This window comes from Pomacea canaliculata, linkage group LG11 (assembly GCF_003073045.1).
Source record: "Pomacea canaliculata isolate SZHN2017 linkage group LG11, ASM307304v1, whole genome shotgun sequence".
Lineage (NCBI taxonomy): Eukaryota > Metazoa > Mollusca > Gastropoda > Architaenioglossa > Ampullariidae > Pomacea > Pomacea canaliculata.
The window spans coordinates 9,196,194-9,221,918 of record NC_037600.1 but is presented as its reverse complement, the minus strand read 5'-3'; the positions used below and the strand labels follow the sequence as shown (position 1 = coordinate 9,221,918).

The following is a 25,725-nucleotide window of genomic DNA, read 5'->3' as shown; positions in this document are numbered from 1 at the left end:
CCGGTTTTCCATGACGACAAAAATGCGTAAAGATGGCGAGACTTGTGCTCTTCAACGATGTTAATAGTTTATGGGTGAACGCACACTCTCCGTGACATTATTGTCAGGTAATTGTCTGAACCGATGAAGTATTATTTATATAATGCTTAACCATACCGATGGTCACCAAAATATTAGAACTCTTTAATCACCCACCAATGAATCTGTTAAATGTTTATTGGAAAAATATCCTTCATGAGCATTACTTCGAAAAACAGATTATGTGATGATAGTTTATTTACTTACTTGCCCCATCGACATACTTCATGTGGTTAATTTTGAGCCAGGATATTATTGGTTTGGTTAAATTTTTTTTACAAGGGAAGAAAAAAATTGTTTTCATTTTATTCAGGAGTGGTGTGATCTGATGTGCTAGGAGAATACCTGTTTTCATCTGCAATCAATGTACAGTTTTGAGAGTTGCTAGTACCCTTATACAGATCATAAAGCATCATGCTTCAGCTGACAGGGGATGACATGGCTGCAGGTTTGTCTATCACCAATTTATTCTAGAATTTAGTAATTTTATTATAGGCTTCACAAGTGCCAGCAAACACAGTTCTGAGGGCAGGATTATGAGGGTAGAGAAAGAACAATATCCACAGTTAATCCAAAGTTAATTTTTTTTAAATAGTCACATGGCTCCCTGCTCATCATGGATTTTTTTTTAGGACAATGGTGTGTGAAGTATTTTTGTTTAGGGGTGAGGGGCCGGTGCATAGTTATGTGTGTGTATGCACACACTCACTTATAGATATGTGTATATCTGTGTGCATGCAGATGTGTGTGTGTGTGTGTGTGTGTGTGTGTGTGTGTGTGTGTGTGTGTTTTATGTACAAATATAGCGATATGTACACTTCATTTAAAGATGCATATAAAGTTGAGGTATGGAAACTTGCAAGGAACATGACCAGGATATATCTCAAATCTCAGTCACTATTAAGTGCCATTAACCTTCAGAAGAAGCCAATAATGATGTCAAAAACTATTTTAGTCAAATAATAATATAACCTACTTTTATCCTGTGATTATGTTATATTCTGTCATCACTACCTCAGAAGTGGTCAAGCTGCCACAACTGCGGTCATCAATGGTTGTGGACAGGACCAAGCCCCTCCCTACCTCCCTCCAGAGTGACTTCATTCCAGAGGACATCCTTTTCGCTCTAACACAGCCTCCACCTGCACGTGATAAACTTGGCCCTCCAACACGATACAGAAACCTCAATACATCTTTGGTGCGTTGGGTGACTTGTACCATGGGCAGGGTGATGTGCAAATCAAAGAAACAGTACAAGTAGTACAGACAGCCTTTTTTTTAATAAATTTGTGTAAACCACAGTAGCCAAAAACTGAATGTATTCTTGAGTGTTGTAATTTAACATCGAAGGATAAAACATTGATGAAAACTTCATTTTTATTTTTGTAAGTGATAAATGATTTAGAGAAAATATTTTTCTTGAAAATATCCACTTTGATGGATATTTTCAAATGATGAAACATATTTTATAATAAAACCCTTTCATCATTAAACTTCTCCTAAATTTTTCATTAAATTGCTCAAAAATTTGTAGGTTCCAGCACGACCACCTGCAGCCAATGTTTGGAGTCACAAGCGGAGGGAACAGTTCCAACACCTGATGGAAAGTACCACATGCATCTGTGGGGCTGGCAGGTATTCAGTTTGGATAATACTAGAATCTGATGGAGCAAAGACTTATTTACATTAAAATTATGTTTTAGATCCAAAAATTACATTTTTGTTTATAGAGAGTATTAATATTTTTATGTTAAGAGTCTGTGTAAATAGTTTTCATTTTGTACCTATTTATATGATTATTTCATCAAAACTTCTTAAATTGTTGTTGAATAAATATCTCATAGTTTATCAATGCCTTAATCCAGTTTTTACTGCCTTAAATCTACAACAGCAATAGCTTGTATGAAAACAATTGTAAAATTTCTCATCTTAAAAGGGTCACAAATACCTTTATCTTGGTTCCTTTGCAGAGACATCTCTTTCCTGTATGACGTTCCACAAGAATTTGCACATCCAGAAAAACCTGATCCACATGACCACAGTTCTGTCAGAAAAAATGCAGAACTGCCTCCGAAAAAGGTATTCAGCACCTTGCCAAAGTGAGCTTTCCCCTGGCAACATTTTCAGTTGCAGACAATATCATGTGCACACAAAGGCAGTTGTCTGTATGGTGGATCATATCCTGGGCATGAAATGTTTCAGAAACTATATGTCCTGATAATGTCCTAGATGAACAGCAGAGACTTTTACTGCAGAATTCAACAGCCATTATCAGACTAGCAAGATGAGCCAAGCGTTTTGTGTTTTTGAATCTTGGCTACCATGGTTGTTACATTTTGCCCCCTTAGTTTTTGAAATTACTAAGAATATGAGAGAGAGTAGACAGTTAACACCCATGCAATAGATTTTTGACTTCTTCCTTGTATACAGTTCATATTTTTTATTTTTAGGCACTGCAACTGCCTGACACATTAATTCCAGAAGAATACCACATCATCAAAAACCGGGGTGTACTGGGTCTGGAGTTTCACGAGGAGTAAGATCTTCCTTCTGATGTGTCATCTTAAAAGTTTGCTGTTCTTGTTCACTGTGTAGCCATGTTCATCTTTTAAATTTTGTTCATTTATTCCCTGCTCCTGCAATTCTTATATTCTTCACAGATGTTTATGAACTATCCACTTGTTCACTTCTTTTTACACACCTTGTTTACTTGACTACCTCACTGAACTGGGAGCATCAGTTGTGATACTCTGCAGGCATTTTTTTTAAATCGTCTCTCCTTTAAACCTTTTGTAACTGTCCATATCTTTTTGTTCTTCAGCATGGTAAAATATTTTTTGTTATGATACTGGTTGACCTACTAGCAGGTGCGTAATCTTTATTGTGTTTTCGTCTGTTACAAAAGTTTTAATCATTTACGTTATTATTTACTTTGTGATTAAGTAGATACAGATAGATCAGCGAAAAGACTTTACATGTCCAGAGGTTTGCTTCAAGATTTGTATGTAGACTTACAACTTCTCTGATTTGGAACAATATTGTCTGTTATGGACGTTTATGTTTAGCATCTGATATACATACCTTTCTTTTTATTTCTAGCAAATACAGCTTAAATCCACAAGACCATGAAAATCATCTTACGGTGTTTCCCTCCTTGTAAGCAGATATGTTAATTTTTTTCTTTACTTTATTACAATAAATGTGATAAATATTAGTGAACGGACTGCATTTACATGATATCTGTGTGTGTGTGTGTGTGCACATGCACACACACACATACACATGAGAAAGATATTGCTTGTGTTTCTAAATTAAGTATGGAGCCTTATTATTCCAGGAGTGCTTGTTGCATTATTTGGTTTGTATTACATAAAGTGGTCAATGGCTTAGCTGTGATGACAGGATTATATGGTATGTTTGATACAAACAAAATTGCAGGTTTAGGTCAGTTCATAAGTTCAGTTACTGTTAACCATGACATTAAAAAAAAATAATAAATTTAGACCTTAAGATCTGATTGAAGGGAGGTAATGTAAGTGTGTAATTCATTGTATTTGGGTGCCAATCAGGAAGCCATCAAGTCGTTATGAGGTGGTGCAGTTGAAGAAAACTATGGATGACATGCTTCAGAAGGTCGGCTTTTTTGACATGGATGCTGATTCGAAGGGACCCACTCAGGTAAAAATAATGATGATGACAATGATAACAGAGACAATGACCATAATCATGATAATTATGCTAATTATTAAAACAAGGAAAGCTTGTATCCCAGTAGCTATTCTGAGGATTTTGATGTACAACGATCATAAAATCCTTGAAGCAGCTTTGCACAAAAACTTGTGTACATAAGGGAAGGCGAGAGCAAATGGCCACCTGGGCAATGTACAAGAGAAACACCTAGCATAAATTTGGTAACGATTGTAGCTTATCTTCTAAGCAGAAATTTAACCATTGTAGTGGAGTAGAATAAGTTTTCACCAAGTCCTTGGAACTTAATGTATAGTAGAACTGATATTAAATGTGTGAAGAGGTTATAAAGCTGACTGAATGAGTTTCTAAATGTCTCAGCTGTTTGTTGCTGTTTCAGCTTCATAACCTACTGGAGTTGATCAAGAAAGAGCAGAACATTTACAACATTGTTTTTCATGAACTTATTCGACAGGTAAGTATATAAAGGTCTCATATTATCAAGACTTTTATTTTTATAGCGGTAAAGGGTTCACATGTATATATATATTATCTGGTACAAAGAGAAGAATATTTAAGATTGTTTACAATCTATTTATAAATATTTGTAAAAAAATTGCAGCATTTTTTCAAGGACTATGCAATCATTTTATTATTTTGAATGTCACATGATCATAATACTCAGCACAGTGAGCTGTGTTATATACTTGAATGGATCCAGAAAATGCTGTTATCTCCCTTCCCTTGATCAAACCACTTTTAAGCAGTAGAAGTTTTAACCTTTAATCTGCACTTTGAACTTGATTCTACTCTTAGTTTAGTTGTCAAGTAGTCTCAAATGGGTTTGCTTGGGGAAAAATAACTAGGCACGTATATATAAAAATGGACTTAGAATAACTGAACTGTATAATTGTTAAGCATAAAATCATTTTATGATTTGTGTGAGTACAGTGAGTGAATATGTATTATAAGATGAGTGAACTGTTTGTTTGTGTATGTGATCATGCAATACACCTGCAGAGGGTGTGTGTGTCTATACATGTGTGTCTCCATTTGTGTGTGTGAGGGTGGATCTGTGTGTGTGCATGCACGTGTGTGTGTGGAGAGTGTGTATGTCTATAAGTGTGTCTCTGGGTGTGTATTTGAGGAGGACATGTGAGCTGTGACCTGAGTGATGTCACAGGTGTATACGTCATTATGTGCAGGTGAGCGTTGAGTGTGTAGAACGAGGACAGCTGCTAGCAGAACTGAGGCTGAAGTACAGTGGACTGCTCAATAAGGTTCCAAATCAGATCATGAGGTATGTAGCAATGTCATTGCTTTTAAGAAAGGAATACAATTGTGTGTCTCTGAGTATTTGTATGCACGTGTGTGTTCATTCACATCCTGTATGTGTGTGCATGCATGAATGTGTTTGCCCATATTTTTTTGTGTATTTGTATGCATGCACATGCATTTGTGCATGTGGACGTGTCTGTGCACATGCTTACTCAAGACAATTTTTATTTATCAGTATTTATATGTGAAATATATGTAAAATATATAACTTACTTTCTGATGGCAGCAGTCTGCATGAATATTTGTGAGCATGTGTGCTTGTTGGAATATGTGTGTGTATGTTTTTTAGAAAGATTTAAATTTAAATTTAAATGTATTTAAATTTGTGACTCTTTTCACACTAAAGAAAATGATTATAGGGATGATAATTACATGGGAGATTGATGGGCGCAATGACAAATTGTTTTAAGTACTAAGTTGTTTCATTTTATTATAGTCTTCATGAAGAGGTCATGGCACAGCGGGCTCTAGACCGAAGATTGACTGATGAGCTGATGCGCTTCAAAAGCACCATCAGCATTCTGACAAAGTTCGTAAAGCTTACAGGATAGTGCATATTAAGAATGGTAGCATGCATACTGAGGGTAAACATGCACATGATTTTGCACATCAGTATGCATTAAGCGTGTTTCTATTAAAAATTATTATTATTGTTATGCTGATGTTCACAGTATATCTTTCCATTCACTATACAGCAGATTTCTAAAAGAAAAACAGTAGTTAACAGGGAATAAACCGGATGCCCCAGCATTTGTTGTATCTGTAGATACATGTACAAGTCTAATTTTTATTGCTGCTTCTAGTGTTTAGCCTAAGATTCTAATATATTTGTAGCAGTATATTTTCTGCAGCTAGTTTCATCCTGAAACACTTTCTAAACATTTATAGGAGAAATAATGTATTCTGTTGTCACCCTTGGAACATGTGCAGTAGCACCAGTATATAGCTGCTTTTACCCTGGAACCCACTGTAGAAAGCCAGGGAGGGTAACATATCCAGTGAGCAGGACATCGCCTTCTACTTTCAATCTCTTTCTCTATATCTCTTCTGTCAATTTCTCTCTCTCTCTTTTTATATCTTTCAAATAGATTCAAAACTTTAGAGATTACTGCTTAAGAAAGTCTGAACATTTATTGCAGTGAACTGTCTGATGTAAAGGAGCATGACAGGGTTGTGACAAAGGAAGCTCAGAAAACCCAGGAAGATGTGAGCAAATTCACAAACTTTGTTTTCAATTATAATAAGTTGTTTGTTTGTTTTTTTACTTCCACCTATTAAAAGAGCCCTCATACATCTTGTAAATCTATGTATCATGATAAGTATTATGTCTCCCATGTATTAAAATTCCTGTTATTGCTGTCCACAAAGTATGTGAATCTAAGGGACAGTTAGAATCTGTGCACTGGTTATCAGCTAATGCCTCAAACTCTGCAGCTACGCAGTGCACTGTCGGAGGCCCAGAAAAATGCAGCTCTTCTAGCAGAATACCACGATCTGTATGAGCTGCAGCGCAAGAGGCTAGAGCGTCAGGTTTTTGCTCTGACAGAGGAGAGAGAGATCTGGAGCACAGCTGCATATAGCCTTGCTCTAAAGGTAATTTTTTATTCCCATGATGCAATTAATTTGTTTTAATGGAAGTATTTTACTAGTTTACTTTCATATGAAGAAGCAATTAGCCTGCAAAATTTTGTTATTGTTTGACTAAAATGACAATTTAAAAGTTCCATGAGAAGTGAGAGAAAGTAAGAAGTTTTTTAATGTCATGCATTAGATTTTAGTTGTTTTTGACATTTAGTGATATATATATAGCTGCTTGAATGTATTTCTGTTGTAAATAAGTATATGTAAATATAAATTTTTGTGCTGATACAGAATCAATTTTCTGAAAACTCAATTAAGAAAGTAAATGATTAAGAAAGTACATGGACCATGTAAGGAATGGAGATGGCTTCTGAATTATTTTGAGCATTTGTTTGTGTTGTAGGTAACAGAGGAGTGTCGACTAGTCACTGCCAAACGTCTTCATGTCAGTGAAAAAAGCTGGGTGAAGCTGGCCAACCACTTCACCATCCTCCTCAGTGACCGTGACACAGAAATGCTGACCAAGATCCAGCACCATGTGGAGAGGTGGCGGGATCTGATCGAAGACTTCAACATTGCCCTGCGACAACGGGAGGAGGATGCCAAGGAGGAGCTTATGTTCGTAAAGACTGGAGTGGAGAAGTGGATGGCATATTTCCACAGCCACTGCTTGTGAGCATGCTTGGCTACTCTCTGTATGTGTGTTGTGATGTGTTAGTGTGGGGATGTTTGCAAGTGTGTGTACAATTCAACACATGCTGGAATGAGAGTTATTTATTTTGTTTTGTTCTTCTTCTTGTTTTGTTTTTTGGAGGGATTAGGGTTAGGACTGTAGGGGAAGGTTAGTGTGATTTTGGTGCAATAACATATTTGTCCACATTAGATTCATGTATTCAGAGATTCTGTTGATTTTATGTATATGTTCTTTAATATACAATGGTTTGGTCATGCTGATGTCAGGAAATTTGCAAAACTTTATCACTAGTGTCACTTCCTCATATAATATTAATTTATAACTTTCAGTAACGATGATGGAGATATGGTAAAAATGCCTGACTCAGCTAAAACAAAGGAGCTCCACACAGATCTTCAAGTGTGGGACAAGGTAAAAAAAACATGTATTTTAAACTCTACGGCATTTCTATACTGCAGTGGTGTACTGAACTTGCGGTATATAAATGTACCACATTTTCCATCAACTTTGTATGATTTTGGTATAATGTTCAAGAAATCAGGGATCTTAACTATTATTGTTTTACAGAAGTATGGGGAATGCTCTCGTCAACAGACATCTGCAAAACCTTTCACTTAAGCATTCCCACAGGGGACAAAGGGATGCAATTTTTTTTTTTACATTCACACACACAGACATTTAACTCATATACCCCAGCAAGCGATGATACAGAATGCCATTTCAGTGTGCATGTATTAAAAATATTTTGCTTTTCGTTTCATATTATCTCTAACTGATGTTGATTATCATGAACTGACAATTTTTTCTGTCAGATTGCTCTGGAGTTTTGTTTGTCTTCTAATGGTATTTTCATTCTTCAGATTCTCTCAAAACAAGCTGAGCTTTTTGGAGGAGATTTACTGCTTAGCAATCAAGATGAACTCTCACAGATTCGGAGGGAAATGGAAGGATGGACAGACTGTGCACTTGAAGTATTTAGCCGGCATCGTGGTCCAAGTGGTGCCTCTCACCCAAACCAGAAGAGTTTGCTGCTTCTTAATGAGGTCAGGGCACAATCAGTTAGCCAGTGTGCATGCTGCTATTGTTAGTGATGTATCACTTCTGAAAGTGTCTGCAGTTCTCAGTGATGACAGGCACGTCCTGTCAATTGTTTTACCATCTTCCATCAGGTCGCCGATTCTGTGTGGCAGTGCCAACAGATTGAAGTTGTCCTTCGTTATTTCGACTGTGCGACTTCTGAACACTACTATGTGCAAATGAATGTAGATTGTATATAAGCCTGAACCATAATTATATTATGGTATTGCTGTTTTTGTTAAATAAAGTCTTATCTTATCAAGGGGGTGCTTGCTTATGTTGATGCATTGTCTCATGAATTGGTGTCCATAAAGCAAGTCTTATTGTAACAGTGATGAAGGTAGAGTCACAATACCTAAATACTTGAATTCTGGCACATGTTCCTTTTTGTAATTTGTATCACATGGCTGTGGAGAATTGAACCCACCAGCTCTTGAACTCATAATAGCCCAAAGAGGTTCAGCTCTGTTGCCATGAAGATGTCCAGTCCCCTTCAGATCTGTTCAAGGTCATGTAGGTATTGTTTTGTATTTGCTAATAAAAATATATGATAATTGATAATTGTTTCTTATTTCAAGGACATAGGAAACCATATTCAGCAGTACCAGTATCGAATAACTGGGGAGAATGGTGAGTGTTCATTTTAGAAGAAGGCAACAGTGATAGTTGTAATCTAGTTTTGTCATTTTTCTATTCTAAAAAAAAAAGAAACGGTGACCCTTTAATTTGTGGAGGTAGTGGTGAGATTTGTTTAATAATATTGCTGCTTCAAGAAAAGATTTGATGGGAGGAAAGATTTACATGTTTTGTTGTGTAGAATATCTTGCTAATTTATCTAACTTTGCTATTAGATACAGGTGTCAGTTCTAACTGCCAGTGCAGTAGATAGTGGGTTGACTGTGACCATCACTTGATAATACACTTGCATCTGTTTCCTGAGGGATTCCTGACATTTATTAGCTATTCGCTTGGTCCTTGTTGAGTGAGTTAGATATCCCAGATTTTGGGATAAGTTTTCCTTTGTGTGTAACATAAGGGCTCACACTACCCTGTGGATAGGGTCACCTATAGAAGTACAACAGTTTGTTTTTAGAGAGAGAAAAGTATGCTTATCCAAAAGCAGCCATTATATACAACATTACACCATTACAACAAAGGATGGTTTAAGGGAGAGTGTCCTTTTGATGTCATTACGTGCACCACCAATACCTGACCTTACCCCTAGAGTTTCTAGGTAGCAGAGTCTCTTGAAATCTTCCAGCAGTGGATTAAAAACAGTGAGTTACACAGGGTAAAAAAGAGTAACCATCTTTCATTTCAGTTCATAGAAGCATTTGACTTTTGTGCTGCTTCCTTTGCTTGTGCAGGAGTTGCTGCGGTCATCATTCACCTTCAGAACATCGTTGAGACATGGCAGTCACGGATCAGTGCCATGTTGCATGGGACTATTCCAATCCAAGAAAAGGACTGGTCATCCTTGTTCTATTCACTGGAGGAATGGGTGGCCTCCCTGGAGAAGGCCCATGCGTATGTTGGCACAACACAGAGTGAGAAGGAACACCAGGAAGGGAAACCACATGTCAGGTGGAGATGTTATTTCTGGTTGGCAAGATTGTGTCAGATATGTATACTGTGGGTTAACACTGAATTACGATCAGTCCAGGTGCAGAGACTGTAATTGGATAGGTAAGGAGAAAAGTTGTCTGCAAGCATTGACAGAGAGGAAATTTAATTTCTTCATAATAAGCTTCAAGTTCTGCTCTAAATGTTATTTCTGAATGTTTTGCACAGTAAGGTATGAAATGAGAATTACGTGAGTTTTTTAATTAAAGATTTTCATTTCAAAACTGATTGAGAGGTAATTGGTTAATTGATTAAGTTTTCCCTTGTTTTCTTTACATCCCTGGAGGATGTCTGATAGTGTATATCTTGTGGGGGGAGGGCGAGCATTTCCTCTTTATCTTTCACACAGTGGACAGCAGCACTTGGTCATGACATTGTACCAACTGTACCATAACAATTTTACCTGAACTGATCACTTGCTGGAAAAAATAGTTGACCATTGCCCTTGATGACTTGCACCAGATCTTGAATGCAAAGAGAGCTTAAAAGTGTCATTCAGGGTACCTTATTTAAAAGCACAGAGGCTTTTTTTTCCAAGAACCCCTGAGAATGTCATTTTGTTACACTTTTGAGGCTCTTTGTTGGCTGGTTGCATGTTATTCTATAATGCATCAGTGATTTTCTGTCTTGGCCTGTCTCAAATATTCTGACACCTTGTGTCACATAGTTTGATGCACAGTCTAAGAGCAACACCCACAGTACATAGTCTTGCCCCACAGATGTTGCCTCATCATGGGTTTCCCTTTGAGACCCGCTGAGTTCTCACTTGTTCTTTAATTTTTTTTTTAATTTCCTTGTTGACATTGCCAGTTTTCTCGCAGCAGATGTAAATTCTTTATGACAGTCTTGCTTCAGACTTCTGCACTGGGTATGAATTGTTTGTCATTCAAGTTTGGTACCAGCTGCTGGTACACAAACAAGCATGAGCATCTTTGATATATTTTTTTGTAGTAAATAAGTTCTTCCTCGTCACATAAAGCAGTCAGCTAGTAATACACGTAATGGATTTAGATGTAACCACCACATCTGATCTATATATTCTCTCCTCTGCATACATTTTATGTTAAGAATGAAATGTATGTAACCTTTTGTTTAGTGCTAGAGTTTTGTGCTAGATCTTTCTTGGGAGAGCATGAGTCAATGTGTTATCTCCAGCGCAATGGATTGCTGCAGTCGTTGACAACTGAGCTTGTTATAAGTTATAATGGCTTCTACAAGGCACACAGAGCTCAATATATGTCACTGATGTGTGTCACTGAGAATCCCCTTCTACAACCATTACCATCCTGCCATCTATTATTGTTAAAAGTGTACACTCCTCTCTTAAAATAGCACTCTCTTCTCTTTAATTAAGACACCTAGCTCTCTTGAAGTAATTTTAAGAGAGAGGTGTCTTAATTTGTTTGAAGGAAATTTAGTCTCAACATGCATGGAGTATGAGACGTCTGCAGCCCACGTGATACATGGTGACCATTAACAACCAGCTGCATATAAGGCTAGAACAAAGTGTAGACAAAGCTTGCATGACCCATTTGCGAGATTCTTTGTGTGGGTGCATGTATGTATGTGTGTGCATATTCATATATGCTTGCTACGTGCAGAGTTAGCAATAAGAACAAGATTTTTGGATCACTTTTCCTATCGTCCTTTAGTTACAGTAATCTTGCATGAGGTCCACTTTGCTGTCACCATACTGATTGCTTCATTTAAACTAAGCTGAATGCTGCTTAATGCTTACAATCTTATAATCTCTCTTTTCAGAAATATAGCCTCTGGCTTTTGTTTTTGAGTGTTGATTATTTCTTAGAATACATGTATTCAGACAAACATGCTAAGATTTGTCATAGCAAGAGGAAGAGGTTCTTTATTTAAACTCTTTAGTATTGTTCCTAGTTATTGAAGGTGCATTCTGAGACTTATGTACAAACTGCATGCTTGCTTGTTATTCATGAAATGATCTTGAGCTGAGAGGAAACAGTGACTTTTCTTGTCATTAGTGATTTACTATAAAAATAGGTTTATTTCAATCAAAATGTTCTTTGACTGATTTTCTTATTTCAAATAGCACTACAAGTACATATATTTCTATCCACATTATTTCTTTAGGGAAAATAAATGCATTTGCATTGCTTTTCATCTTTAAATGATGGTGTTACAAATTTCAAGTTGTTAAGTCCTGTGAAGCTGTGCAGTGATAATATGCCCAGATATACTTGTGTTTACACATTTACACTTGTAATATTAATGCTTGTACATTTTGTAAGTTTTGTTTTTTTTAATGATAGCATCAACACTGTTGATGTTGTTCGCAAGACACAAAAGTGGGCAACCACATCTAGCAACTCTATCGACAGTGAGGATGCCAAGATGGTGGAACAGGTAAGACTTAAATACTCGTTCTTTTTCCTTTTTCCTCAGGGTAAGCCAGTCCACACTGATTTTTATTGTCCAAGTTGTGATAACGGATGAAGGAAGACTTTTGGTTCACATCACATGGTATGCTATAAATGTAGTTTTATGCACTTAAATACATACACAGTCACCTATTAATCATAAGTGCAGTGTACACATTCATCCCAACAACCACCAAAGGTAGAGTCCCACAGCTAATTGGAAATGGAGGCAGTTGATATAAGTGGTCCACCACATCTAGTGTAAGTCATGCAGAAGGTAGAGCCCAACCTTAATTATCTTGATAATAATTAAATCAGGTATCCTTTTCTGTTGAGTGGGCAGTAGGGGTGGGAGGAGTTTTCTTGTTGCAGCCTCTTGTGGGCCACAAACAGTTTTCTGCTACATTTTGCTACAGTCTTCTGGACATTAAAGTGTACTAACTGTGTCTGAGTCTTGAAAAGAATTTGCTCAGGTCAACTTTACCAATGTTTTGTGATGGAAAACCATAGTTTCCCTGATGTAATACTGACACACAAATCCTTTTGCATTGAGTATTAGGTGAGCCATACAAGTGGAGACACATAAAATGTTTTGTTGTAACATTTCATATTTGAATAGCAGGGATATAACTTGCAGGCAAGATGCATCAAGTATGTCATGTGTCAGCCTAAGGTTTAAAATAGTTAAATTTTAAAGAAGTTTAGCATCTTCATCCATCAGACTTTGTGCTTCATTATTTAAAAATTGTAATTAGAATTGTTCTCGCATTGCAGGTATCCTCTCTTCACTCCGATATGATGCAGTGGATGGTGCAAACCTTGCTGCGTCTGGCACCGGACAGGGAGGGTAACTCTCGTGAAGCTTCAGAGATGGCTCTGCTAGGGAGTGTGTCAGTTCCTCAACTGATAGAGAATGCCAAATGCCTGTTTAAGGTGCTGGAGGTCTTTTCCAACAGCATCATTATGTGAGTGTGTATACACTGCATGGTACTTTGTGTTTCACATCTGACATTGAAAGGATAATGCTCCAAGTTTGTTCATATCATTTAACACATTTGATCACTGTTTACCATACTTACAGGACCTCTCATATAATATGCTCCTGTAGATAAAGCATTGTGTACTTTTTTTTTTTTGATCAAACAAATCAGTAAGGATAGGAAAATTCTTGGTCTCTTTAGGGATCATTTTGCCATGAATTACTTCCCTTCAACAGTAGCTATAAGCATCCAGTCAGTACTTTTGCATGAACTTTGAAAATCAATTAGTGTAAAGTCATAACGTGGACAGTTCTAAGTTGCTCTTTTTGACATGGATTTACTCTACAAAAACTGAAAATGATAAACAAAGGTCAGTAATATTTGGATTCTTTGTGTATTTTAACAAAGTAGTATTTGTTAATTCTATTAGTGTTTAGTGTGTAAATGTATTTTTGAGTTCTATCTATATTTCAACAAAGTATTTTGTTAATTCCATGTGTATTAAATGTGTAAATATCTTTTTTAATTAATATCTGTTGCCTGATATTCACCAATGCAGCTCTCGATTCCACTTATCCTCTTTTATGCAGATTTAATTTGAGGAGTGTTTCAATATTTAATATTTTACGACTTTTTTAAAAATGGTGTGGTATGATGCTCTACATTTAAACACAATACACTTTTCAAGCAATCCATCTTTACTGAATGCAGTTTCCCTGATGATTATCTCCTGTAACCATGCAATATTTTGAAAGCAAAATTATTGGGCCAGAACATGCCTGTGGAATTAAGCCATTGTTTGACTAGGGCAGAATTGGTGTGAGTTCGTAAAAGGACAAAGTCGAGAAGGTGCTGTATCCAAGGATAGGTGCACAAGATTGGAGCCACTATGCATAGTATATGTACACATGTATCTAAAAAGAGTAGACAAAAAAGGGCAAGAATCTCACGGTAACAGTGACTTGTCTGTACAGTTCTTCACACGAAAGATAGGTATAGATAATTTCTTCATGCTGTACCAAATGATATGACTATATGGAGTTATCCCGACTAGCTACCTCAATTCCAGTTGTCCACTCCCAACTGTCAAACATGAAGTGATGTCGAATGTAAAAATCACTAAAAATTTGGTTAGAGATTAATATAGGTTTAAGAAAGAAGTTGTTTAGAAAAAGACACAAAAAATATGAATACTCAGAGAAAGACATTATGTTTCTTACAAAAATGTATCAAAAGTGTGAATGTTCCATACAAATATTCACTTTCTTGAATTTTCCTTCGTTCTTTCCAACTTCCTGATGCAATGCTGGTGGTCAGTAAGCTGGCTACAATATTTGGACTTGTCATTTCCAATGATTGTTGGAGAGAAAATGACCCATTCGTAGTCCTACAGATCACCCAGAATTTTAACAACCGCAGAAAGAAGTATTTATGGCTGTTTGATTTGTTGTATCCATGGTCAATGTTTTGCACGTTTTATGGTACTGTTTGCAAAGTTTTTTAATGTATTTTTTGGCATTTAAATCTGAGAATAAATTTTTAAAATGATGTTCACACAAGTGAGTAGACATCTAGGGGGGTGTGTGGAAGAATAAGTGAAAGAGAGAGAGAAAGGATGGTATGTAAGGGTAGGCATGGACATATCGCCCCTTAGATGTTGGAGTTTTACACAATTTTTTCATAGTTTGCGTTCTTTAAATTGAAATTTCTTTTTAATCTGCATTTTATTATTCTACTTCAGAAATTGTTGGTCTTAGTAACAAGACTTAGTGACCAAGTATATAGCATAGTGGCATTAGCAAGTTTTTCAAATGTGTTTTTGTCTAAAAATGTTTGAAGGGGTGTGTGAATGTGTGTTTGTTTAAGATGTGTGTGAGTGTGTGTGAGTGCATTCACATTTGCCATGTGCGAATGCAAGCTTTTGAAGGAGCTAGATATCTACTACATTAGCAGTGTTTAGTGATAGGAAGGCCAAACATATCTTTTCGGGTAATTTTTTTTTTCTAACAGGTGCTGTAACAGGATAGTGATAGAGAACACTCAAATGCGCCAAGACAAAATGGAGGAGAATGCAGACTATGAATTAAAAGATCTCCAGCGTCTCAAGGTGTGTGAGATACTTCAAATAATGCTTCTTTGTGTGTATGTGAGAGAGAGTTTAAAGCATGCTGATTTATGAGTGTATGCTCAGGTCTTTTCCTGAGTGTGTTTATGTAATAGCATGAAAAAGATTTTTTACATATTATGAACTTTCTGACAAAGTCATTTTATCTATAGATGGAATGTGATGAGTGGATTCGCACAGCACAGATCTTGATGAGCCAGCTGACAGGTGAGAGTGTCGACTCTCTCTTTCCATCAAGCCGCCCTACAACTACAGCATCTAGCAAAGTCCAACAGGAGGAAAGGAGCTACATAACGTATAAAGACCATGAAAAACTGGACAGAAGTGATGCAGAAGTGAGTGAAATTGTGTATATTTTAATTTAATGTTGGTAGTTTATTTCTTTCATTTTTCTATGCTTGGTTAGTACTGTGAAATAACCTGCACTAAAAGATAATGTAAACTATAAGTAACTTATTTTTTTTTTTACAAGTCACAGTTTACCTCATTGCTGCAATTCTTTGGCCCCATGTCAGCATTCTGAATAATCCACATTGATCTGATATATATCTGGCAGCCTCCAGTAGCACAGCAAGACACACTAGAAAGATCCAAATCTCAAGAGCAGGAACTGACTGAGAAAGGAGCAGCTGCTCTCGATGTTCCTCCTGAGGGGCTGACATCAGCAGCAGAAAGCCAGAGAGAAGAGGAGGGAGCACCTGGTGAACATGCAGAAGAAGACAAGCCAAAAGAAAAGGTCAAGCAGAATTTCCTCTGTTTTGATTGTGCTGCTAACAATCACTAGACTTGTTCGGTGGTGCACTGATTAAGCCCTTTGTCACTATTACAGAGGGACCGGATGTCCTGGGTTTCAATTTTGTTTCAGGCATGTTTATAGCAGTTAGAGACTGCTTTCGTGGGCAGCTGCTTTGCCACATATTTTTAGTTGCAGGATGTGGTTGATGTGGTTGATGTGGTTTTAGTTGTAGGATATAGTTGATAGAGTTTTAAATGTTGGTTCAGTGCAAAAGACCAACCCAAACCCCTTTTCCTTCCATTTCTAAATTTGTCCTACATGAGCAGCAGCAGGCATTATAGCCATTTATTAGCTATTAACTGTACATCACACATTTGCTATTAGTTTATCAAACCCCTACATTGTCTGTTAGCTTATCTGGCGTATGTTCAGTTCAGTAAAACATATTATCTCGTTTATTTAAACTCGGACTTTAAATTCAGGTGCTGCAGGAGGAAGCCAGTGAGAAGATGGAGGTTATTGGGTACGATGAACACACACATATGGCTGGCCTGGACACCTCAGACAAGGTCAAACTTTACTGGTCTCTCTCCTTTTGGGGATTGCGTCTGTGAGAGAAAGAGTGTGTGTGTGCTTTATTCCTCTGTTTGTGTTTCATTTTGAATGAATTTTATTTTTCTCAAGGGTTTAGGATTTTTAGATTATCCCAATTTCTCATTCCTTTGAGTGAATTTCTTCACCATTGACATTTACTGTATTGGTAATTTACTTAATTGGTAATTGGTAATTGAGGATTTGTTTACTTTTATTCTCTTGGGGCTATGTTATGGAAAAACATGATTTGCTCACAGTTATCTTCATATTGTTTTACCTGAAAATCTGTTAATCCATGCATACAGAAACTGACTACTACACCTGTGAAGATAGAAGGCTCACCTGACACCAAGAAAGCCTTTGAGGCTTTGGCTGCTATGGGTTTACTCCAAGAGAAACTTTTGTAAGTTTTATTTTCTTTCTGTTCTGCCATCTGCTCTTCCTTTTCTTTCATTGCTGCTTTTCTGACATTAGAAATAAAGTGGCATCAAAACACACAATGACTTTATGTCATCTCACTTGTGTCATCTCCTGACAGCATGACAGAACAGCGTGCCCAGGAGGCAGAAGAGCGTGTAGCAGTGGCTGAAGCAGAGGTAGCAGCCCTCCAGGAAGAGTTGCGGGCCCTGAGGAAGCAGCTGGAGAAGCAGAACAGCTTTCAGGAACAGCATTCAGCGACAGCACTGGCCACACCAACGGCAAGTGCGGCTTCATCTAAGCCCTTGCCGCAAGAGACTCCTGCCAGCGTGGCTGACTCTAAAGAGGACAAGGATGGGAGGAAAAAGGACCAGGTCAAGCCCAAATCTTCTGCAAAGGTCAAGAAAAAGCCATAGCTGTTTTAGGACTGTGAGGTGCCTGGTCAGCTGACTGTTTTAGTGAGGTGGTTGACCAATTGAGTTTCTTGTTTAAAGAGAAAGAATGCTTCCACTTTGTGACAACTTGGTACTGTCTTTCTGTGGTGAGTCTGGGCTGTTACTAGGTAATGATTCAGTATAGACAAAAGCCAAGATCCACAAAAACCTGTTACTATTAGGGTTGCTTTTTGCTCTAATAACATGCATTTTATTCAAAAAAAACATCCAGATCGGATTTTCAACTGCTGAAATAGAAAATGTCTAATATATAATAAATGTTCTTCTGTTTGTGTCTTAACTTTTAATTTTGCATGATCAAGAGACAGTTTTTTAAAAAAAAAAAGACCTGCACTTTTAAAATTTGTATCAGATAATAAGTATACCATTGTTACCAACAGTATCACCAAGTCTAGAAAATTATAAATATATAGATATCTTCTGTTTTAAGGCCCTATATGTCTACCATACCTAAACGATTCAAGAGTTAGTTGCTTATGAATTGTCCAAGTGTATGTCAATATTCCAAAGTAGACATGTTACCTTAGTGTGTATAGGTGTATGTGTGTTTTGTGTGAGAGAGAGGTGAATTACAATCGTGTTTATAGCCAGTGATCACTGTGCTTGTGATCAATGCTTTGCCTCATTCTACAACTTCAGTGCAAGTCATCAACTGGCTGCTCCAGAGCTTGTCTTATATACAGTCGGACCTCGATAAGTCGACTTTCCCTAAGTCGAAAACTTCCCTATATCGAATTAATTGTTAGTTCCCGGCCAAATACCTACGCCTATTACGCCATTTTCCCTAACTCGAAAACTCCGTAAGTCAAATTTTTTTTCGGGTCCCTTTGAGTTCAACTTATTGAGGTCCGACTGTACCACTCAACTGTGGATGATGCTTGCATTTTATCATTATTTTGATAATGTCCTGAAGTTGTTATTAGTGACACACTGTAATGTTTGCCATCAGCAAGTTGTATGTCCATAATGTGAGGCCGACATATGCTCTCCTAGGCTATTTTTAAGGGGTGCCTTTTTCCTCAGCCTGGGTTTCTGTGTACTAAAAGTAAAACACTTGTTATGTGGGGAGTTTTTTAAGCATGTGTGTCAATTTAATGATGTGTTAAAAGTTTAAGGGTGGTAAAAAATAACAAGCAAAATGTTTTATTGAAAAAAATATGACTAAGCTTGTATTGTACGTTGTACTGATTGTGCATTATCAGCTGAAATTATTGTCAGTAGAATTCTAATGGATTATTCTAATATTAACAATTTTGATAAGACTTTATGATGTTTGTATCAGTCATGTGTACCTAATAGTGCCCACGGTCAACACATTGTTTGAAACTGGAATTTTTTTTTTATTTGGGTGTTAGTAGGTTAAAGTATATCACTTGTATATGAAGGTTATATGAAGGTTTCAGGTAACTTTTCTCAACCTATTACTAACCAAAAGAAGCTATGGTACGGTTTTTGACGTGTAGGGAAGTAGGGCAGTAAGTGTGGGATAAGGATAAAGATGAAGCAGATGGAATCAGTACTTAATTTCCATTAGTCTTTAACTTTCTTCTCTTATACATTTTATAAAGCTTCATAAAATTTTAAAAAGCCAACATAGTAATTAGAAAATGTTCATTTGCTTAGAAAAAAAATGGCCTCGGCTGCAACATATCAATCAATAATTTCACAATTTGTTAGAGTTAAGTAATATCATAGAATATTTGAGATGCTTGGAAGGTCCTTTATAGTTAAATGTCCTTTAATTGTCCGAAAGTGCCTCATGGCCTACTCAAAATGTGCTTTTACAATTTAAATGACACTTGCCAAAGTACCATCAAAGTGAATCCTTGTTTGACTGCACAATAATTTCTCCTTCTTAGGGTGTCATAACAAAAAACAGATGCGTACCCACTGAAAAGCAGACATCTTTATCAGCATTATTATTTTAGAAGGGAAAAAAATGTTATATGTTTTGTGGCATTGTAATGTGCTGTTTACTTGTGATACATAGCTTTATAAGAAACTATTTTTGGAAAAATGTTGCTGAGATCCTAATTTATTGTTTTAAGACATTACTGCTGATTCAATGTGCGCAGTTTTTCTAATGTTTTTGTCTAGTTGTATTAAAAAAAGCATTAATAAAGAAAACTTTTAAACTGTTGATCCATCAGAAGATTCAAATTATGCTTCGTATACTTTGTGCAGAAGCAATTAAAGTATTATATGTTCACAATCTTTTGTAATATTTTGCAGATGCTTATGCTAGAATACAGGAAAAGTACATAATAATGAAATTTGGCAACCTTCATCTTCATTCAAGACTAGAAACATGTCCCTGTAGATGAGATTTGATGTGTTTTAAAGCAATTACAAAGACAACTTAGGTAAACAGTTCGATTGTTGAACTGCGCTGATACCAACACAAAAGATTCTCACACGCATGCTTGAAGACCATACGGACAAACAGCTTTTGGTGTCGGCATTAGATTTCAGAGCTAGAATTTTGAAATAAAATTGCACCTAATTTTAAACACTGCAGGGAAACTGAGATGCAATGATAATTGGATTTGATCCTGTAGGCAGACAAAACTCCTACCCAATCGCAGACATCTATCTCAGTTCGATCAGTAAGCTCAATAATACTTTCCTCATGCATTACTGATACTTAGAGCCTAATTTTATAGTTATAATTACCACTATAATTCTGGAGAAAAATTAAAGGGTTTTTTTTTTCTTAATGAAATCAGATAATAATTTACGAATTATTCGCGACCCTTCCGAACCATCCTCTTGTTCGAGCGCTGAACACAGTTCCTTCCCTTGAGCAGAGAAAGACTTTATCCCAAAGCAACATTTAATAAAGTAATATTTTGTTTTGACTGCGGTCTCTGGAAATAAATAATAAAGGCTATAAAACTGTATTTAAACATAAATTTTGTTGGTTTTTGTTTTTGAAAATGTACAACTGATTTATTTCAAACATTCCCGATCCTTTTTTTTAACTAACCCATACTCACAACGCGGCCCACTTTTGATGACGTAGAAGACTTGTTGTCTAGGCGCATTCGAAGCTTTGTGGCTACATTCGTTCAAAATGTCGCAGCAAGGAGCTGCGTTACAGAGTTATAACAACGAATTAGTTAAATGTAAGTCACTTTCGTTAGATTTTCAATTTATTCCAATTATTTTAATAGCACTAATTTATGTCTTGACATATTCAGCTGGTTGAGAAAAATTGTAGTCACTATGCAAGCAGATTAATAGTGAACACCTCGTAGTATTCAGATTGCTTTGTAAAAATCCAAATACTGGCCCGGCTTTACTTATTCAGACCATCAGTGAAACCTTATTAGATGTCTTCATATATTTCTTTTTAAAACTTTTCTGCAGGTTTCGATGTGCTATGTAAAAAATTGCAATCACGCTTAAATTTTTCAAACTAGAGTGGTATCTCGAGGTACTTGACCACAATCCATTCTGGAAAGAACATGTTTTACCCACAAGAAATCATTTAAATGTATGTATTTGGTTCTGCCAACTACTTAAAGATAACTACCATTCATTTTTCGTAGTTGTTGAAAGCATGGCCTACGTTTAAAAGAAAGGTGGAGAGGGGGGAAATCGTTTCAAATCTGTTTCATGGGAAAATACAGCTTATACAGTATTTCAAATTTGAAACTTAAATCTTAAATTCGAAATTTGGGACTGCTTCAACGCTCTTTTAGTTGTAATATTGTCTATATAGTTGACAGGTAATTCAGTCACACATATGCCACTCTTATACTTGACAATAAGTTCATGTTTAATTCAGTTGTTGTAATTACTGTTTTCCTCGATCTTCCATTCGCTTTTAGTGCTAGAAATTTTCTTGGGTGCCATAATCACTATGGTATGTGTATGCATATATGGTTTTAAAAATGAACACAGCACCAGAACTACTTGAAATCGACATGCAAAGTAATGCATTCCTCTGAGTTTCATTCTTAAGTGTCACAAGTAAATGCAGCATTTCATGCAGGTTTTATGATCGTCAAGTGCTGAACAAATTTATGGGACACCAAAACAGAATTCCTACAAAAATGGTTGTTGATCAAAATATTTGAGCACATACCAGTTATAGTGTCAAGGTGGTTGCACTTCAATTGAAAATTCTTTAAACATTTTTTGAAGTGTCAAAATATGCTTAGAGAATTTGAACTATATATATGATCAGAAGCTAGAAAACAAATTCTGTGGTTATTTTAAACCTCATTCTCCACCCTTGTTAGTTAAAGTAGGTGCTGTGTGAGCACATTATCAAAATAAGAAAGTATTTTACAATTATAACCTTTTTTTTTTTTCCTTTTTTTAGGTATAGAAGAATTGTGTACAAGGAGAGATGAGTTACATCGAACGATTTTGCAAGAAGAAGAAGAAAAGCAAAAATTACAGAATGATATTCGTGTGCTGACGGAACGGCTTGCAAAAGTGAATGAGAGTCTGGCAAAAAAAATGGCTTCAAGGAATGAATTTGACAAAACAATTGCTGAAACTGAAGCAGCTTACATGAAGGTGCTTTCATAATTAACATTTTTGAAAGAGTTCTTCATGCAGATGTACTGGACTTTTGAATAGGCCTACCTTGTTGTTAAGCATAGTGTGTCTTGTTTATTACTATATTTCTTTATTAGTGTTTTGATTATATAAGAATGGAGGATGTTTGTTAATTGGTTAGTACTTTATGAATGCAGGTCTAACGTCTCCAACAGTTTAGTTTCCATTTTTGAAACTTCATGCAAATCACAGTTCAGTCCAGTTGTCTTCTGATGAAACTTATGTGTGATGATACACATGAAAAATCTCCCATTAATTTCTTTATTGTCTATTTCTGTCCACAACAGATAGAAATTTTCCGATGTTGGGAGTTCCCTTAAGTAATAAACACTTACACCTCACACTCAACCACCTCCCCCTAACCAATCCAAACAATGATTGTCAGAGGCACACCAACAGAAGAGTGGACCTTTGCCCTTTATCTTGTCCTTTAAGGTCTGAAGAAAGAACACCCAAGTATTACACACGCGGATATCGCGTTACAAATCTGTAGTATACTATTTCCAGGCCTAAGGTAGGTGGACTGTATTGGCCTAGGGTGGGCAGCGATTACAAGGGGCCTGGTGAGGTCTGTGCTGGGTCTTGGTGGCCCTGCACACCATCATCAGTGTTGCGTGCTATAGATAAACACTCGAAAAATGTTAAATGTAATTTATAGGCTGTAACAATGCAGCCTACATCTGTTTCATCAAAGTCATTTTTTCATATTTTTTTTTTTTAATCATCATCAGATTAACTGTAATTTTATTACTGTGTCAATAATTGTATAAGTCCATGTGTGTATAAACATGCATATATATATATATTGTGTCTACAGTTGGTAATAATGCTAATATACCTAATTATGCTGTGGCACTATCTGGGACTACATTATGAGTAATGTGCTGTAAATATTTTCCAGATCCTGGAGAGTTCCCAGACATTGCTGAATGTACTTAAGCGGGAATCTCAGAGCCTGAAAGAGAAGAGTTACCCTGCACCTGGTGGATCCACAAATCGCATGACATCACTGTCTTAGCTTTCTTTTCTCTATTTAGATTTTGTTTTTTGCTTGGCTTTGGGGTTTTTTTTCTGATAAGTGAAAGTGTTTATAGAAATGATTTTAAAATGTATGTTTTTCCCCATTTACTGCATTTTCCATATACATAAAGAGAGCTTGACATTTTATCCAGAATAGGTAAACATGCAATTGGATGCTTAATGGATCTAAGAAGTGACTGGTCATAGAACAGTTCTCATCTGTTAATATTAGTCTCATTTTGTGATACACAATATAGTACAAATGAAGGGATATTCTTTTATTAAAAATGTTCAAATGAAAATAGGCAATATAACTGTCTTAAATATGTACACCAGAGGATATACAGTTTTCTGTTGCTCCAGAGATTTTCACTTCAGCCTGTCAATACACATTGGCAGCTTAATTAAAAACGTAAAATACCCAACTAATGTTAATGCAGGGTTGAGTGTAAGTAGACATTCATTGTTCTCTGAACATTACAAAATATTTATCCTGAAAAGTTATAACTAATGTATGACATATTTGCCTATGCATTGGTGCCTTTCCAATGTTAACATTAATGTTAATGGGGATTTTATGTATGATTTTATTCATGCATAAATTGTTGTACTTGAGAAACCAATGTAATTCTCATCAAAAACTTATTGCCATTTGGAGATCTGAAGCATGGTTTGGACTAGGGGAAAAAAGTGATGCATTATAGCTTATTTAGACATTTTATCCAGTCAGGTTCACACACATGGGCATACATGCACTACTATGTAAACACACGGGCTCATAAAGGTAAATGAAAGTGCATCAGAAAAGCTTTTCAATGCCTCTTTATCTTAGTTGTAACCAGATGTACATAAACTCTTGCTTTTCTCTTTCCTAGCCTGAGAAAAATTTCCTCAGTTACAAATGTTGAAAGCAAAGGGAGGCAACTCAATGCACAGTTCAAATCAAACTTCCACAAGTAAATGTCTTTCACAAATAAAACTTTACCTATACATGATGCATTTGTATTTTTCCTGGTTAAAGAGGTGACTCATTTGCTTAGCTGCCTGCTGTTTGTCAACATTTTACTATTCTCAGCAACTGGAATGTGATCAAGGAGTGAGAATTCTAAATTGTGAATAATGCAAGATAAATGACGAAGCTAACCAACCTTGTTCAAACATCATCAGTTACACTTTTCATTAGTGCAGCACACACAGTTCCTCTCCCAGAATATTTTTTGGGTCATTATGGGAGATATTTATGAATGCTAGTATATTTTCTATTAGCCCCATAAATAGACATTTCAGGAAACCAATATTTTCCAAACATGAATCCACAAAAAGTCTGAAAAAAATTTGGCAGTCTCTGTGGGAGGTGGGAGCAAACCTAAAATGTTGGAAAAATTGTCAAATATTCTCTGCATGTTTATTGGATTTTTTGGTGTTGACAAATGCCAAAACAATACCAGAGAGATCTCAAAACAATCCCACAAGTTCAGCCTGCTGGGGCTTTTACAGCTCTTGCTTTCACAGGTGATTAATAATATCCCCGTTGCTAAGATTTCTGTTAGACTGTCTTCTGGGTACCCCCTCCTCCCACTCACTTTCGGTTGCAAGCAGTCAACATCTGACATGAAAACATGGAAAATAAGAGCTGATTAAAAGTATCCAGGTATGAAAACTACAAGAATAAACAACTCATTAGGCTTGTTCCAGGCATGCCATTTTTCAAAAACAACACCTGTGAGAACTATCTGTCACACAGTCACATAATTGGATAATAAGTATAATGAGACATTGTGTCTAAAATATTTGTAAATGTTAAATTTTCGGTGTTCCACATTTTAGACAATGGCCATTAAAATAAAACTGGTTAAAATAATTCTGAACCACAAAGAGTAACAAGTAAAATTATAAGCAGTTTTGGGTTTTTCTTGTAAAAGGATAAGCACATAGCTCAGTCAAAATATTTTTTTAATATTGGATGTTAATATTTTAGAATTATTATTTTAGAAAGGAAAAAACATTATGCATTTTATGGCATTATGGTGTGCAGTAAACTTATCACTCCCCACTTCTTGTCACAAAGTCATGACAACACAGATCACATGCCATCATTTTGCCACCCTGCCTGGTGTCTTCCCAAACAAGGGTGTTGGACACATGGTGGTAAGAAAATGAATTGAGAATGCAGTTTTACTGCAAAGATTGAGCTGATTTTTGTTTAAGTTGAAACATGAACATTAGAGTTAAAATTAAACTATTGTAGAGAATCTTGGGCCATATATTTTGAGTTTTTCAAATGTTTCTTTTGGCACAGAAACCTTGATTGAGAATAACATGGAGACACCCAAGTGCACGAAAGATGCACAAAAA

At 36.2% G+C, this 25,725-nt stretch overlaps 2 protein-coding genes across 3 annotated transcripts; both read left to right on the top strand.

The window, feature by feature from the left end:
• LOC112576069 (axonemal dynein light chain domain-containing protein 1-like) lies at positions 1–19,985 on the top strand. Of its 2 annotated transcripts, XM_025258299.1 has the most exons (26): positions 1–107; positions 392–526; positions 1,098–1,276; positions 1,613–1,713; positions 2,049–2,157; positions 2,529–2,614; positions 3,178–3,234; positions 3,648–3,756; positions 4,166–4,240; positions 4,971–5,065; positions 5,540–5,632; positions 6,243–6,309; positions 6,538–6,696; positions 7,088–7,356; positions 7,708–7,789; positions 8,239–8,421; positions 9,034–9,085; positions 9,823–10,039; positions 12,364–12,457; positions 13,246–13,436; positions 15,462–15,558; positions 15,729–15,911; positions 16,133–16,312; positions 16,795–16,881; positions 17,212–17,309; positions 17,445–19,985. In XM_025258299.1, the coding sequence occupies exons 2-26, from the start codon at positions 493–495 to the stop codon at positions 17,737–17,739; spliced, it is 3,192 nt and encodes a 1,063-aa protein (XP_025114084.1). In that variant the 5' UTR covers positions 1–107; positions 392–492; the 3' UTR covers positions 17,740–19,985. The 2 variants fall into 2 exon arrangements, with proteins under 2 accessions (XP_025114084.1, XP_025114083.1); XM_025258298.1 differs by lacking the exon at positions 392–526 and having other exon boundaries at positions 15–107.
• Positions 19,986–20,774: 789 nt separating this feature from the next.
• On the top strand, positions 20,775–24,360 carry LOC112576068 (Sjoegren syndrome nuclear autoantigen 1 homolog). The gene is made up of 3 exons (XM_025258297.1): positions 20,775–20,903; positions 22,109–22,308; positions 23,252–24,360. Exons 1-3 carry the CDS (start codon positions 20,852–20,854, stop codon positions 23,366–23,368), a joined length of 369 nt encoding a protein of 122 aa, XP_025114082.1. The 5' UTR covers positions 20,775–20,851; the 3' UTR covers positions 23,369–24,360.
• The last annotated feature ends 1,365 nt before the right edge of the window (positions 24,361–25,725 follow it).